Raw genomic sequence first — 18,251 nt, 5'->3', positions numbered from 1 at the left:
GGTTGGACCGGGTGTCCCAGAGGTGTTCTCTGAAACGCTCCGCAAGTAGCCGGCCTGTCTCCCCAATATAGAGGAGGCCACATCGGGTGCAGAGGATGCATTAGATGATGTGTATTATAGACCCCCCAGTAGTCAGAGGGAAATTGAGAAACAAACTTGTAAGGAGATCTCAGCGATCTGTAAGAATAATAGGGTAGTTATGGTAGGGGATTTTAACTTTCCCAACATAGACTGGGACTGCCATAGTGTTAAAGGCTTAGATGGAGAGGAATTTCTTAAGTGTGTACAAGACAATTCTCTGATTCAGTATGTGGATGTACCTACTAGAGAAGGTGCAAAACTTGACCTACTCTTGGGAAATAAGGCAGGGCAGGTGACTGAGGTGTCAATGGGGGAGCACTTTGGGGTCAGCGACCATAATTCTATTCATTTTAAAATAGTGATGGAAAAGGATAGACCGGATCTAAAAGTTGGAAGTTCTAAATTGGAGAAAGGCCAATTTTGATGGTATTAGGCAAGAATGTTCGAAAGCTGATTGGAGGCAGATGTTCACAGGTAAAGGGATGGCTGGAAAATGGGAAGCCTTCAGAAATGAGATAACGAGATCCCAGAGAAAGTATATTCCTGTCAGGGTGAAAGGAAAGGCTGGTCGGTATAGGGAATGCTGGATGATTAAAGAAATTGAGAGTTTGGTTAAGAAAAAGAAGGAAGTATATGTCAGGTGTAGACAGGATAGATCGAGTGAATCCTTAGAAGAGTATAAAGAAAGTAGGAGTATACTTAAGAGAGAAATCAGGAGGGCAAAACGGGGACATGAGATAGCTTTGACAAATAGAATTGAGGAGAATCCAAAGGATTTTTACAAATATATTAAGGACAAAAGGGTAACTAGGAAGAGAATAGGGCCCCTCAAAGATCAGCAAGGCAGCCTTTGTGTGGAGCCATAGAAAATGGGGGAGATACTAAATGAATATTTTGCATCAGTATTTACTGTTGGAAAAGGATATGGAAGATATAGACTGTAGGGAAATAAATGGTGACATCTTGCAAAATGTCCAGAGTACAGAGGAAGAAGTGCTGGATATCTTGAAACGGTTAAAAGTGGATAAATCCCCAGGACCTGATCAGGTGTACCCTAGAACTCTGTGGGAAGCTAGAGAAGTGATTGCTGGGCCTCTTGCTGAGATATTTGTATCACCGATAGTCATAGGTGAGGTGCCAGAAGGCTGGAGGTTGGCTAATATGGTGCCACTGTTTAAGAAGGGCGGTAAAGACAAGCCAGGGAACTATAGACTGGTGAGCCTGACCTCGGTGGTGGGCAAGTTGTTGGACGGTATCCTGAGGGACAGGATGTACATGTATTTGGAAAGGCAAGGACTGATTCGGGATAGTCAACATGGCTTTGTGCATGGGAAATCATATCTCACAAACTTGATTGAATATTTTGAAGAAGCAACAAAGAAGATTGATGAGGGCAGAGCAGTAGATGTGATGTATATGGACTTCAGTAAGGCATTTGACAAGGTTCCCCATGGCAGACTGGTTAGCAAGGTTAGATCTCATGGAATGCAAGGAGAACTAGCCATTTGGATACAGAACTGGCTCAAAGGTAGAAGACAGAGGGTGGTGGTGGGGGGTTGATTTTCAGACTGGAGGCCTGTGACCAGTGGAGTGCCACAAGGATCGGTGCTGGGCCCTCTACATTTTGTCATTTACATAAATGATTTGGATATGAGCATAAGAGGTACAGTTAGTAAGTTTGCAGATGACACCAAAATTGGAGGTGTAGTGGACAGCGAAGAGAGTTACCTCAGATTACAACAGGATCTGGACCAGATGGGCCAATGGGCTGAGAAGTGGCAGATGGAGTTTAATTCAGATAAATGTGAGGTGCTGCATTTTGGGTAAGCAAATCTTAGCAGGACTTATACACTTAATGGTAAGATCCGAGGGAGTGTTACTGAACATAGGGACCTTGGAGTGCAGGTTCATTGCTCCTTGAGAGTGGAGTCGCAGGTAGATAGGATAGTGAAGGCGACGTTTGGTATGCGTTCCTTTATTGGTCAGAGTATTGAGTACAGGAGTTGGGAGGTCATGCTGCGGTTGTACAGGACATTGGTTCGGCCATTGTTGGTATATTGTGTGCAATTCTGGTCTCCTTCCTATCGGAAAGATGTTGTGAAACTTGAAAGGGTTCAGAAAAGGTTTACAAGGATGTTGCCAGGGTGGAGGATCTGAGCTACAGAGAGAGGTTGTACAGGCTGTGGCTGTTTTCCCTGGAGCGTCGGAGGCTGAGGGGTGACCCTATAGAGGTTAACAAAATTATGAGGGGCATGGATAGGATAAATAGACAAAGTGTTTTCCCTGGGGTCGGGCCGTCCAGAACTAGAGGGCATAGATTTAGGGTGAGAGGGGAAAGATATAAAAGCGACCTAAGGGGCAACTTTTTCACGCAGAGCGTGGTACGTGTATGGAATGAGCTGCCAGAGGATGTGGTGGAGACTGGTACAATTGCAACATTTAAGAGGCATTTGGATGGGTATATGAATAGGAAGGGTTTGGAGGGATGTGGGCCGGGTGCTGGTAGGTGCGACTAGATTGGGTTGGGATATCTGGTCGGCATTGTGTGAGGATAGTGCAGCAGAAACCAGCTTTAATCCACCACCACCCCCTCCTCCCCCAACCTCATCCCAGGTCCAAACTTCCCTCTCTCCCACGTCCCTTTGACCTGACTAACCTGTCCACCTTCTTTCCCACTGACCAATTCCATTCACCTCCTACCTGCATCTACCTATCACCATCCCACCGACCTTTCCCCCAGCCTCCCTCTGTTTATTCTCAGCCCCCTCCCTATTCCTGATGAAAGGTCCTGCCCAAAACGTCGAGTCCCCTGCTCTCCTGCAGTGCTTTTTCCAGCTTCATGTTTTATTGACAGTCCAACAGAAATATATAGATTCTGAAGAGACAACACTCACCTCTCTCTCTCTCTCTCATTTCGCCCCCCAAGCAGTAACAGAAAGCCCCCAGTAGCTAGCCACTGGCCCAATCTTTTCTCCATCAGCTTGGGGGAGAAACCACCCGAAAGGTTCCGAAAGGGCAAACACTGAACCAGTGTCATTGGCTTTAGAGGGAATTGAAAGGAATCAAAACAAAACAACTCATCAACATCTCTGTCAGGATTGGTGTGTCTTTAACTTTTACCCCAATCCCTAAGACTTACGTCTTGTCTGTGTCTCTGTTTATATATGTAGGGGAATTTTAAAAAAGTGGAGTCACTGGAATGCTTTGAGATCCAAGGCAGTGTAATCTTCAGTGGGGTTTCCAAAAGTCTGCAAAAGTGATCTTGCAGTTATCTAGGAGCAGTCCCTGCTGCTTCGCAATGTACCCCCACTACTGGTTACCCAGACCAGTTCTACCCCCTTGATCTGTTGTAGCTGCAGTAATGAGCTATTTACCTTCAGTGGGTTACTCTGCTGTGATGAGGAGTTTATATGTTCACTCCTGCAGCATCAGAATGAGTGACATCGTACTGAAAGATTCAGTAGACTTTTAGACATCTCCTTGTATCTATATCTATTGCAATCAAAGGATCGTATAAGTCAGGGCTGAGCTGTTTGTATACAAACTGGAACACACTCCTGTCAGTGTGTCTTGCTGTAAGAGGACTCGGTAAGATGGAGAGTGAGAATTTTATACCCTGAGAACACATGTACCATGATGGCACCCAAATCATGGGCATGTCACACACTGGCTGTGACACATCAGTGAGCACAAGAATTTCTGTGATCAAGTGTTTCAATGTTTGTGATAACTCTAGTATTAACCTCTCATTCTGTGTCTCCACCTCTCCACCAGGGTGGCCTGAAGTCAGTGGCCTATGTGAAAGTTTACTTGGATGATATCAATGATAACAGGCCAGTGTTCTACCCAGTCCAGTATGCAGCCAGTGTCAGCACACAGAGCTTACCGGGAACTGCTGTACTCAGAGTGTCTGCTTTTGACAAGGATGTTGGACAGAATGGAAAAGTGACCTATCGGATTGTGTCAGGAAACCTACTGTCATTATTCACACTGAACAGGGACACAGGTAAGTGCCTTTGTGCTAAACTCTTGTGAACAAACACAGAGAGAATCTAGTTGACCCCAGCTGAACCCTCAGATCCCTGGCCACTACCTTAAAGCCAACACAAGTCACAGAACTCATTGCCTGATCAGAGAGCTCCAGGGTAGAGCAGGACAGACTACACTAACTATTAGCTCCTGACAGAGCTGGCTTAGTGACCTTGTCCTTGTTCCAAGCTTCAGTGAATTTTTTTCCCTGAAAAATTGCTGCTGTGTGTCATCATGTCCGCTTGTTTTGTTGGGACACTTCCTGCCCTCTGGAAACTTCCTGTTTAACATTTGGCCTTCACTGAACAGCTGTGAGAAACTGATTGTTCCGTCCAGACCTTGTTCCTTCAGCACCCCCACTCACTGCTCTGCCCCTGCCTCTGCACAACCCTCCCCCCATATAACTCTCCCCCTCCTCCTCTCCCCCTCTATGTCTTCCACTTTCCCTCCTGCACCCTCCCCCATTTACCACCCTGGCCACTTGACTCGACCCCACACTCTACCTCCTTCACTCTCCCTCCTCCTCTCCCCCATCACACTCACCCAACTCTTCCCACTAAATCCCTCACTCCTCCTCTCCTCTGTCTGCAGAGGATTTATTTTGTGAGTTGTCAGTGGAATCTTGTCTCTGACCTAACAGTTCAATCTCATTCCAATTCCCTCTCATCTATCCATCTATCTACCTATCTGTCTCTCTTTCATTTTACTTTCTCCCACTCTCTCATTCTCTCTGCATCACTCCACGCTCTCTCCATCACTCCCCCGCTCTCTCCATCACTCCCCCGCTCTCTCCATCACTCCCCCGCTCTCTCCATCACTCCCCCACACTCCCCCACACTCCCCATCACTCCCCTGCTCTCTCCATCACTCACCGACTCTATTCCTCCCTCTCATTTTCTTTCCTCTAGAAATGACGGCTGTCTCTTTAGACCTTTTAAAAATAGTTGCTTCATTGGCTGAGGATTACCCAGAATCCTGTTCATGAAGTGGGTGCAAAGAATATAGGACCCATTCCCCACATGGTTACTCTCTACCAACCACTTCCTCACACGGTCACTCTTCACTGACCCCTTCCCCACACGATCACTCTGCACCAACCACTTCCTCACACGTCACTCTGCACTGACCCCTTCCCCACACGATCACTCTGCACCAACCACTTCCTCACACGGTCACTCTGCACTGACCCCTTCCCTAAATGATCACTCTGCACTGACCCCTTCCCCACACGGTCACTCTGCACTGACCTCTTCCCCACATGGTCACCCTGCACTGACCCCTTCCTCACACAGTCACTCTGCACTGACCCCTTCCTCACACAGTCACTCTGCACTGACCCCTTCCCCACACGATCACTCTGCACTGACCCCTTCCTCACACGGTCACTCTGCACTGACCCCTTCCCACACGATCTCTCTGCACTGACCTCTTCCTCACATGGTCACTCTGCACTGACCCCTTCCTCACACAGTCACTCTGCACTGACCCCTTCCTCACACAGTCACTCTGCACTGACCCCTTCCCCACACGATCACTCTGCACTGATCCCTTCCTCACACGGTCACTCTGCACTGACCCCTTCCTCACACGATCACTCTGCACTGACCTCTTCCTCACACGGTCACTCTGCACTGACCCCTTCCCCACACGATCACTCTGTACTGACCCCTTCCCCACACGATCACTCTGCACTGACCCCTTCCTCACACGGTCACTCTGCACTGACCCCTTCCCCACACGATCACTCTGCACTGACCCCTTCCTCACACGGTCACTCTGCACTGACCACTTCCCCACACGATCTCTCTGCAGTGACCTCTTCCTCACATGGTCACTCTGCACTCACCCCTTCCCCACACGGTCACTCTGCACTGACCTCTTCCTCACACTATCTCTCTGCACTGACCTCTTCCTCACACGGTCACTCTGCACTGACCCCTTCCCCACACGGTCACTCTGCAGTGACCTCTTCCCCACACGGTCACTCTGCACTGACCCCTTCCCCACACGGTCACTCTGCAGTGACCTCTTCCCCACACGGTCACTCTGCACTGACCCCTTCCCCACACGGTCACTCTGCACTGACCTCTTGCCCACATGGTCACTCTACACTGACCCCTGCCCCACACAGACATTGAGCAGTAATTTCTGGTAAAGTCTGAGGGGCAGTTTGAAAGTTTCCCCTGATGTATGAGTCACACTGACACTCTTTCTGGTTCAGTCTCTGTGTTCCACTATCCCTGGCTAATGGTGATATACTCGTGATTGGTGATGCAGGTGCAAGTGGGTCCCACGGTCACACCTTACCATCTGGTGTTATAAATGTCACTGGATTCAGATTATGTGTACAAACAGCTCTCTCCCTGTTCCTGTGCCCTGGGCAATTTCCTGCATGAACTAACAGCACTCAGACGTGCCAAGATAAACTCTACAGTAAGCAGCAATGGCTGAAAATCATTTCTCCTTGAATAAGAATTGGCAGATAGTGTCCTGAGATTCACACACGGGGAATGTACTGCTCCTGGAACCAGTCACAGATACTGGCCGCACAGAGCGTTTAGCCAGTGGTCAGTGGTCAGTGCAGTCAGGCTTTTTAATGGTCTCATTTCAGAACGATCTCTTATTGTTCTGTTCTGAGGAATCACACTTGCCTTTTCCAACAGGAAATCCACAGAACAAGTATAAAAATAATGTCACAAAAATAACTGATTAAATTTTCTCTGGAGACCCAGAAAAAAATCCTGTTTGTTCCTAATTCTGTGTGGGGTAAACATGTGTGTCTGTGTGATGAGCTGGTTTTATTTGTGGGGGAAGAGGTGGTGATATGTATTATGACAAATAGCACGGTTTGTGGATGGGGGTCATGGGTTGATATCATGTCTGTGTATAGAGAGTCAGGTGGTGAGGGACAGGGGGCTGGAGTTGAGCTAATGATTGCTGTTGTTAGGCCAGTTCACTAAAAGTGAAACTGTGTCTTGTTCCAACAGGTGTCCTATCCCTTGTTGCTCATGTACATGACAGAGCAGGTACTGTCCAGCAACTGGTCATCTCTGCCCGAGATGCAGGAGGTCTCACATCGTTGGTCAATGCCATGGTGAACATCAGCATTGTTTCGGGTACTGTCTCACCACCACTCTTTGAACAAGCTCAATATTTCTTCACCATCCCTGAAGATGTGAGGAGAGGGTCCCATATTGGCTCTGTCAGGGCCATAAACTCCCCAGGTGAGTCTGGGATAGTTCTGGTGAAATAGGCTGTGGATCCTGGTAAATAATCACCTTTGACCTCTGCCTAAGACCTCTGACCTTAATAAATGCAACATGTTCATAATGCTAGAATTCTGTTCAATTTTATTCCTCTCATGTCACACTGTTCCCTAAAATTGTCATCAAACCCTGAACAGCTGAATTGTTCATGATAATACATTCATAATTAACAAGAACTTCACTCTGATTGAACATTGGTCATTCCCAGACTCCTCACTCTGACTGGATAATCTTAGAATCATTAAACCATACAGTACAGTAAAGGTCCTTCGGCCCACCAACTTTGTACTGATAAAAAAAACACACTAAATCTACAGTTTTCCCACTTTGTTGCACTAGATTCATAGCCTTAAACATTTCATGTGTGTATCAAAGTACTTTACAAAGATTGTGAGGTTTCCCACCTCGTATCCCCTCCCAGGCGGTGCATTCTAGACCCCTCTGGGTAAAAAGATTTTTCCTCCACTCACCTCTAACCCTCTGGCCTTTCACTTTAAAATTATTTCCCTTGATACTGACCCTTCAACTAAGGGGAACAACTACTTCCTACTCGCCCCTGCCAATGCCCCTCATGATCTTATACATCTGTATCAAGTCTCCCCTCAGTCTTCCTTGCTCCAAAGAAAACCACCTGAGCTTATCCAGCCTCTCTTCATCGCTAACCTACTCAATCCCCAACAACATCCTGGTGAAGCTTCTCTGTACCTCCCTGCAATGCAATCACATCCTTGGTGTAGTGTGAGGACCAGAACTGGGCATACTCCAGCTGTGGTCAAACCAAAGTCAAATCCAGCTCCAACATTGCCTTCCTGCTCTTTTAATCTGTCTTAACTGATAAAGACAAGTGTCCTGTATGCCTTCCCTGGACCTGATGAGATGCATCTGCAGATATTAAATGAAGCAGCTACAGAGATAATGGATGGACTGGTGTAATCTTCCAGGAATTCTTAAAGTCCCAGAGGATTGGAAAACTGTCAGGAAAACACCTTTGTTTCAAAAGGGAAGCAGACAGGAAAGAGGTAACTCAAGGCCAGTTAGCCTCATGTCTGTTATTAGGAAAATGTCAGATTCTACTATAAAGGATAGATAACAGTGTGTTCACGAACACAGAATATGATCAGGGTCAACGTGGCTTCATGATTTTTGTCTTCCTTTTCATTCTTCTAAAATCCAATGAGTAAAGCTCCAACCACATTTGTCACCGATCAGCCCATCCAACAATCCTGTCTATATCCTCCTAAATTTGTAGGCTATCCTCCTCACTATTTACCATTCCATCAATTTTTGTGTTATCTCTGAGCTTACTGATCAACCTTCCTACATTCAAATCTAAATCTCTTTTATAAACCACAAGGGCCCCTATACTGATCTCTGTGAGGTCCCATTGGACAGAGGCTTCCAGTCACAAAATCACCCTCAACCATCATCCTCTGCTTCCTGCCTCTCAGCCAACAGTGGAGCCAATTTGCCAAATTTCCTTGGATCCCATGGACAATCAGTCTCAAATTTGGACCTTATCAAAAGCCTTGTTGAAGTCCAAGTAGACTACATCAAAGCATTTCCCTCATCTACACACTGAGTCACCACTTTGGGAAATTAAATCCAGTGGTCAAACATGACCCCCTTTATTCCCTGATTCTCCAGATATAGATTAATCCTGTTCCATAGAATCGCTTATAGTTTTCCCACCACTGAGGTTAGACTGACTGCGTAATGTCTGTGTGTTCTGGGAATGGTTCACAGGAGTCTGAAATTAGAAAAATCATTCCAATGGCCATTTTGGGAACAAGGTAAAATGATTTGTTTTGAGTTGTGAAACATGAGGAGTGAGACAAGAGACAGATCAAGACAATGCCCTCCTCCTATTTTGGTCATCGTGTCCCTAAACAGGTCCTTACAGTAAGGGGGTTAAATTTACTTGTGAGCAGGGAATTAAAGACGGTAGAATGTCCGTATCCACAGATTTAGTTTCCGCGGTTTCAGTTATCCGCGATTTACCACGGCTCGAAAATATTACATGGAGCATTCCAGAAATAATTCTAGGGGGCTGCCAGAAAGAAAGATTTCCCATTTAACTGATAGGTTTCGCTACTATCCACAGTGGGTCTTGGAACATATCACCCGCAGATATGTTCGATGACATTGCTTTATGTGGTTAAAGCAGGTGAATTAATGCAACAAAGAGTTGCAAAGACAGTTGTGTGAAGAGTGTGTGGGTACAGGTAAACCTCAGGAACATTTTCACAGATCAGCTGGGTCACATTGTTTGAAACTGATTGATTGATGGATTTATTTCTGGTTGGCAGGTCATTCAGACTCTATCTCCTATACGATTTCCTCTGGAGATCCCAATGGTTACTTTGCAATTGGTGTTAGCTCGGGTTTGATCCAGACCAGCATTCCGTTGGACCATGAATCTCATCCTGTCGTGATTCTGGATGTTCAGGCGAGCAGTGGTTCCCCTCCTGCCTATAGCAGTACCAAGGTCAAGATCACAATATCTGACATCAACGATAACACACCAACGTTCCCCACCTCATCTGAATCAATTCTGGTCCCGGAGAACACAGAGATCGGTTCTGTCATCTACACCGTACACGCAGATGATCAGGACAGCGGAGCCAATGGTCAGGTTCAGTTTGACATTGTTTCCAATGAAGACAAGACATTCAGTATTGACCGAACGTCTGGGAAGCTGCGTGTGATCGGATCTTTGAGCTTTGAAACACTCCCACGCTATGACCTGAAAATTGTGGCGAAAGATAGTGGGGCTCCACAGCTCAGCTCCACCTTCACATTAATTATTCACATTCAGGACGAGAGCGACAATGCCCCAATCTTCGATACCTTGACCTATAGAGTTGAAGTGAAAGAAGGGACAGCTATTAACACTCGGTTTCTCCAGGTCCGAGCCCTGAGTCAGGACAGCAGAGACAACCACATCACTTACTACCTGCGGACTGATGGTGACTCAGCCAACTTTGGAATCCTCCCTGAAAGTGGCTGGTTGTACGTGAAAAGTGCCCTTGACCGTGAAAACAAAGACCTGTTTAGTCTGACTGTTGTGGCTTCGAGTAGTGAGGGCGACCAGAGGAAAACAGGGACTGCCATGGTCCGAGTCTGTATCACTGATGAGAATGACAATGCACCAAAACTCAGTGAGGACCAGTATTTCTTCACCATCCAGGAGAACATACCACCTTCATCATCCATTGGACGCATCCTAGCAACTGATCGTGACCATGGGATTAACAGCAAGCTGACCTATAGGCTCTTCCCAGCACATTCCAGCTTTCAGATCAACTCACTCACCGGTAATTATCTTCCAATTCGCCAACTGTTGCAATGGGTCTACAGCAGAGAATTCTCTGGCCTCCCTTCTCTATGGTCCTCTGGTAATCCACATTAATCCAAATTAACATCTTCCTGGTTAATGTGTCATCAGCCCAGTATTGAACTCCAAGATACTGTGAGATTTCTTTATTCATCCATGGAATATGTGTATCACTAACTGAGCCATAGTTTATCACACAGCCCTCAAACTGAGTGGTTTGCTTGGCTATTTTAGAGGCAGTTAAGACTCAACAATGTTATTATGGGTCTGGAGTCACATGTCAGACAGATCAGGTCATAGCAGCAGATTTCCTTCACTGAAGGACATCAGTGAACCAGATGGGAACTGACAGGCAAACAGTTGAATGAAATAATCCACACATTAGGGAGAGAGAAAGAGAGAAGAGGTCACTGTCCAGTGTCACAATCCCAGCTGATGTTATTTCTGGGCAAATCAGATCCCAGGCTGAAACCTGACTCAATAATCATGGTTTGTTTGGTTATAATAAGGTGGTCTGTTACCCACAACATAAACACACAATGTTGCAGATTTGGCTTTGAGAATAAACAGAGATTTATTGCACAAAGAAACAAAAAATAGGAATAAACCAAATTATTTATATCTAACCCCTTTTATTAAGATTTCAAAACACACAATAAAAATGCAATCCCACCAATCCCAACAGATTCACATCCCAGTCCTCAGACACAAGGGAGAATTCCCACCTTTATCTCACATGAGGGATGATGTCGCTGTGACTGTGAGATTCTAATAGTCTCTTCTTAGATTTGTAAGATAATCGTGTTTTAGATCTCTCCATTTCACATAACCTCTTCAGGGTTTTAACCAAACACTTCTCATCCTAAACCCCTTACACTAAGGTGTCATATTTTTTGCAATTTATTTCTTAATTGACAGAATAATGGCATGTCTAACTAGGCCAGAGTACGGACACCATCCCTTTTTTTAAGCCATCTTCTCCTGTTCCCAGGAGCAACTGTTTCACACAGGCAGATTAACCATGGGGAATGCAGGGATGCTCTGGAGGGTTGGTGTAGACTCGATGGGTTGAATGGCCTGCAGGGACTCTATGAACTGTCCACAAACGGCACTTAAAGAAAAGCTTTTTTTTCAGCATATGGGTGTTTCTCTGAATCAATGCTAACTTTCTCAACCAGAACCTAATTTACAATAGAAACTCTCTGCAGAAACTCAGTGCTTTCTCTCTCTCTGTATTTTGAACGGAATCATGATGGCTACAGAAATGATTCTGGATTAGAGTGGTGCTGGAAAAGCACAGCAGTTCAGACAGCTCCTCGGATGCTGCCTGACCTGCTGTGCTTTTTCAGCACCACTCTAATCCAAAATCTGGTTTCCAGCATCTGCAGTCATTGTTTTTACCTACAGAAATGATTACAAGTTAATCGTGAAACACTTTTAGATACCGTGAAAAGCGTGCAGATCATGAGATCAAAATTCAATCAATAGCAAACAATACAAAAAAGCTCACTGTCCCCACATCAGACAGTGATCCCTGGGTTGGAGAGAGGTGGGAGATCAGGAAATAGTTTGGAAAGCATTGAATGATGCAGTGGTTGAAATGGGATCTATTCCAGAGGTGCATATCCGTCCAATGCAGTGCGTGACTTCCTCAGTTCACTGGTGTATGTTGGTACAGAACCATGGGATTGGATTACTCAGGTGTTTGTGTTTGACCAGTACTGTTTCAATGGGCTGAATGTCCTCTTTCTGTGCTGTAGACCTCCATGACTATGACTCGAGGGACCAATGTAGATACCAATTGTCTCATCACTATTTCTGCCCAGATTCATCCCAAATGCAGGTGGAGGCAGGTTTTTGGTGCCTGATGACTGTCCAGACATTTTGGTTGAGAGAGAGATGGGAAATCAGTGAGGATTGGCTAGGTTACCATCAAAAGCCCAACATTTGCATCAGTGTTTACTGTGGAGAAGGACATGGAAAGTATAGAATGTGGGGAAGTAGATGGTGACAACTTGAAAAATGGGTTGAGAGTGGGGTGCTGGAAAAGCACAGGCAGGTCAGGCAGCATCCGAGGAGCAGGGTGAAGTTTGTCTTTATGACTCTGTGACTCTATTAAATTTGGAAGTGACTGGGATATTAACCCTGACACCCATCATCAATTGTTTATAAAAATCCATTTAGTTCATGAGTGGGGATCATTTTGACCTGGTCTGGCTGACATGTGACACTGGATCCACGGCAGTGTGGATGACTCCTAAAAGCTGGCTGGGTAATAAATGCTGCCTTGAGCCAGTGATTTCCACATTCCAGTGAACAAACCAAAAATCAAAATCCAAAAAAAGGTGACATGGCTGGTTCCTCCTTGACAGGGTTTCTCGAATGAGGTAAAGTTAACAGTTTGACCCCATTGCAGCTGAAGGGAATGGAGAGATAAACTTCCTTTATTCATTCATAGAACATCATATCACTGGCTTGGTCAGCATTTATTGCCCATCCCTAGTTGCCCTTTGAAGAGGTGGGGGTGAGCTGCCTTCTTGAACCACAGCAGTCCATGTGCTGTAGATAGACCCAGAATGCCCTTACAGAGGGAATTCCAGGATTTTGGCCCAGTGGTGATAGTGAAGGAGCAGTGATATATTTCCAAGTCAGGATGGGAATTGGCTTGGAGGGAAACTTGCAGGGGCTGGTGATCCCACATATCTGCTGCCCTTGCCCTTCTAGATGAAGGTAATCGGGGATTTAGAAGGTGCTATATGAGGATCTTTGGTGAATTTCTGCAGTGCATCTTGTAGATCGTGTACACACTGCTGCTACTGTGCATCAGTGGTGGAGGGAGTGGATTCTTGTGGATAATGGCCAATCAAGAGGGCTGCTTTGTTCTGGATGGTGTTGTTGGAGCTGCACCCATCCAGGCAAGTGGGGAGTATTCTGTCACACTCCTGCCTTGTGTCTTGTAGATGATGGACAGGCTTTGGGGAGTCAGGAGGTGAGTGATGTCCTACAGTATTCCAAGTCTCTGACCTGTAGCCATTGAGTTTATCTGGCAAATGCAATTCAGTTTCAGGTCAATGGTAAACCCCAGGACATTGATTGGGAGGGATTCAGTGATGGTAACACCACTGACAATCAACTGGGGGAGGTGTGGGGGTGGGGGTTTGGCGGTGGTTGGATTGTCTGTTGTTGAACATGGTCATTGCGTAGCGTTTGTGTTGATACACATTGACTCTCACTGGGATACAGGTCCCACATGCACTAACTCTAATTGGGGTACAGGTTCCCACATGCATACTGAACATTACTGGGGGACAGTCCGACATGCAATGAGTCTGACCTTGGTCCCCCCCACACACACACTGACCCTTATTGGGGTACAAACGCGTACACGCACTGATTCTCACTGGGATACAGTCCCACACAAACACTGACTCTCACTGGGTACAGTTCAACACACACACTGACTCTCACTGGGATACAGTCCCACACATACACACAGACTCCCAATGGGGTCGAGTCCCACACACACACACTGACTCTCACTGAGGTACAGTCCCACGCACACACACACACAGACTCTCACTGGGGTACAGTCCCACACACACACTGACTCTCACTGGGGCACAGTTCCACAGACACTGATTCTCACTGGGGTACAGTCCCACACACACACTGACCCTCACTGGGGCACAGTTCCACACACACTGACTCTCACTGGGGTACAGTCGCACACACACTGACTCTCACTGGTGTACAGTCGAACACACATACACCGTCTCTCACTGGGGACAGCCCCTCACATACTGACTCTTACTGGGGTGCAGTCCCACACACACTGAATCTCACAGGGGTACAGTCCCACACATACACTGACTCTCACTGGGGTACAGTCCCACACACACTGACTCTCACTGGGGTACAGTCCCACACACACACACTAACTCTCACTGGGGTACAGTCCCACACACACTGACTCTCACTGGGGTACAGTCCCACACACGCACTGACTCTCACTGGAGTACAGTCCCACACACACTGACACTCACTGGGGTACAGTCACGCGCACACTGACTCTCATTGGGATACAGTCACACACATCCACAGACTCTCACTGTGGTGCAGTCCCATACACACTGACTCTCACTGGGGTACAGTCCCACACACACACACAGACTCTCACTGTGGTACAGTCCCACACACACTGACTCTCACTGGGGTACAGCCCCGCACACACATACTGACTCTCGCTGGGGTACACTCCCACACACACACACACACACTGACTCTCTTTGGGACACAGTCCCACAAACACACACAGACAGACTCTCACTGGGGTACAGTCCCATAAACACTGACTCTCACTGGGGCACAGTCCCACACAAACACTGACTCTCACTGGGGTACAGTTCCACACACACGCTGACTCTCACTGGGGTACACTCCCACACACACTGACTCTCACTGAGGTGCAGTCCCACACACACTGACTCACTGGGGTACAGTCCCACATACACACTGACTCTCACTTGGGTACCGTCCCACACACACTGACTCACACTGGGGTACAGTCCCACACACACTGACTCTCACTGGGGTACAGTCCCACACACACTGACTCTCACTGGGGTACAGTCCCACACACACACTGACTCTCACTGGAGTACAGTCCCACACACACTGACTCTCACTGGGGTACAGTCCCACACACACACTGACTCTCACTGGAGTACAGTCCCACACACACTGACACTCACTGGGGTACAGTCACGCGCACACTGACTCTCATTGGGATACAGTCACACGCATCCACAGATTCTCACTGTCGTGCAGTCCCATACAGACTGACACTCACTGGGGTATAGTCACACACACACACACACACACACACACTCACACTGGGGTACAGTCCCACACACACTGACTCTCACTGGGGTACAGTCCCACACACACACACTGACTCTCACTGGGGTACAATCCCACACACACTGACTCTCACTGGGGTACAGTCCCACAAACACTGACTCTCACTGGGGTACAGTCCCACACACACACTGACTCTCACTGGGGTACAGTCCCACACGCACTGACTCTCACTGGGGTACAGTCACGCGTACACTGACTCTCATTGGGATACAGTCACACGCATCCACAGATTCTCACTGTCGTGCAGTCCCATACAGACTGACTCTCACTGGGGTACAGTCACACACACACACACACACACACACACACTCTCACTGGGGTACAGTCCCACACACACTGACTGTCACTGGGATACAGTCCCACACACACACACTGACTCTCACTGTGGTGCAGACTCACACACACTGACTCTCACTGGGCTACAGTCCCACACACACACTGACTCTCACTGGGGTACAGTCCCACATACACACTGACTCTCACTGGGGCACAGTCCCACACACACTGACTCTCACTGGGGTACAGTCCCACACACACACACTGACTCTCACTGGGTTACAGTCCCACACACACTGACTCTCACTGGGATACAGTCCCACACACACACACTGACCCTCACTGGGGTACAGTCCCACACACACTGACTCTCACTGGGGTACAGTCCCACACACACACACTGACTCTCACTGGGGTACAGTCCCACACACACTGACTCTCACAGGGGTACAGTCACGCGCACACTGACTCTCATTGGGAAACAGTCACACGCATCCACAGATTCTCACTGTTGTGCAGTCCCATACAGACTGACTCTCACTGGGGTATAGTCACACACACACACACTCTCACTGGGGTACAGTCCCACACACACTGACTCTGACTGGGGTACAGTCCCACACACACACTGACTCTCACTGGGCTACAGTCCCACTCACCCGGTCTCTGGGTACAGTCCCACACACACACTGACTCTCACTGGGGTACATTCCCACACACACTCTCACTGCGGTACATTCGCAGACACACTGACTCTCATTGGCATACCGTCACACACATCCAGAGATTCTCACTGGTGTACGGTCCCACACACACTGATTCTCACTATGGTACAGTCCCACATATACATACACTGTCACAGGGTACAGTCTCACACCTGCACTGACTCTCACTGGGGGGTACAGTCCCACACACACACTGACTCTCACTGGGGTACAGTCCCACACACACGGACTCTCATTGGGTACAGTCTCCCACATACACTGACTCTCACTGGGTACAGTCTCCCACATACACTGACTCTCACTGGGGTACAGGTCCCACCTGCACACTGACTCTCACTGGGGTACTGTCCCATACACACTGACTCTCACTGGGGTACAGTCCCACATCCACATGCACTCTCACTGGGTACAGTCACACACATGCACTGACTCTCACTAGGGTACATGTCCCACACACACATGGACACACTGCGGGACAGTCCCACATACACGTACACTCGCACTGGGTACAGTCTCACACATACACTGACTCTCACTGGGGTACAGGTCCCACCTGCACACTGACTCTCACTGGGATACAGTCCCACACACACTGACTCTCACTGGGGTACAGTCCCACACACACGGACTCTCATTGGGTACAGTCTCCCACATACACTGACTCTCACTGGGTACAGTCTCACACATGCACTGACTCTCACTGCGGTCCAGTCCCACACACACACTGACTGTCACTGGGGTACAGTCCCACACACACTGACTCTCACTGGGGTACAGTCCAACACACATTGACTCTCACTGGGGTACAGGTCCCACCTGCACACTGACTCTCACTGGGGTACAGGTCCCACCTGCACACTGACTCTCACTGGGGTACAGTCCCACACACACTGACTCTCACTGGGGTACAGTCCCATACACACTGACTCTCACTGGGGTACAGTCCCACATCCACATACACTCTCACTGGGTACAGTCACACACATGCACTGATTCTCACTAGGGTACAGGTGCCACACACACACTAACTCTCACTGGGGTACAGTCCCATACACACTGACTCTCACTGGGATACCGTCCCACTCACACACTGCCTCTCACTGGGATACAGTCCCACACACTCTGACTCTCACTGGTGAACACTCCCACACACACATACAGCCCCGCACACAAACTGATTCTCACTAGGATACAGACCCGCACACAAACTGATTCTCACTGGGATACAGCCCTGCGCACACACTGACTCTCACTGGGATACAGCCCCGCACACACACTGACTCTCACTGGGATACAGCCCCGCACACTCACTGATTCTCACTGGGATACAGCCCCGCACACACACTGACTCTCACTGGGATACAGCCCTGCACACTCACTGATTCTCACTGGGATACAGTCCCACAAACACACTGACTCTCTCTGGGGTACAGTCCCACACACACACTGACTCTCACTGGCGTACAGTCCCACACACTCTGACTCTCACTGGGGTACAGTCCCACACACTCACTGACTCTCACTGGGGTACAGTCCCACACACACACTGACTCTCACTATGGTGTAGACTCACACACACTGACTCTCACTGGGCTACAGTCCCACACACCCACTGACTCT

The 18,251-nt window shown here is 47.9% G+C and overlaps 1 protein-coding gene across 1 annotated transcript in view; it reads left to right on the top strand.

Moving 5' to 3' along the window:
* LOC122551097 (protocadherin-16-like) overlaps positions 1–18,251 on the top strand; it is a 370,928-nt gene that overhangs the window by 240,236 nt on the left and 112,441 nt on the right. The window contains exons 4-6 of the mRNA XM_087988529.1: positions 3,856–4,087; positions 7,098–7,334; positions 9,683–10,690. Of these exons, the coding sequence (XP_087844655.1) occupies positions 3,856–4,087; positions 7,098–7,334; positions 9,683–10,690 (1,477 nt within the window). The remainder of the gene's footprint in view (positions 1–3,855; positions 4,088–7,097; positions 7,335–9,682; positions 10,691–18,251) is intronic.

This window comes from Chiloscyllium plagiosum, unplaced genomic scaffold (assembly GCF_037043375.1).
Source record: "Chiloscyllium plagiosum isolate Xiang-an unplaced genomic scaffold, Cpla_swu_hap1 HiC_scaffold_6, whole genome shotgun sequence".
NCBI lineage: Eukaryota > Metazoa > Chordata > Chondrichthyes > Orectolobiformes > Hemiscylliidae > Chiloscyllium > Chiloscyllium plagiosum.
Note: the sequence above shows the minus strand (reverse complement) of the source record. Positions and strands in the feature narration are given on the sequence as shown.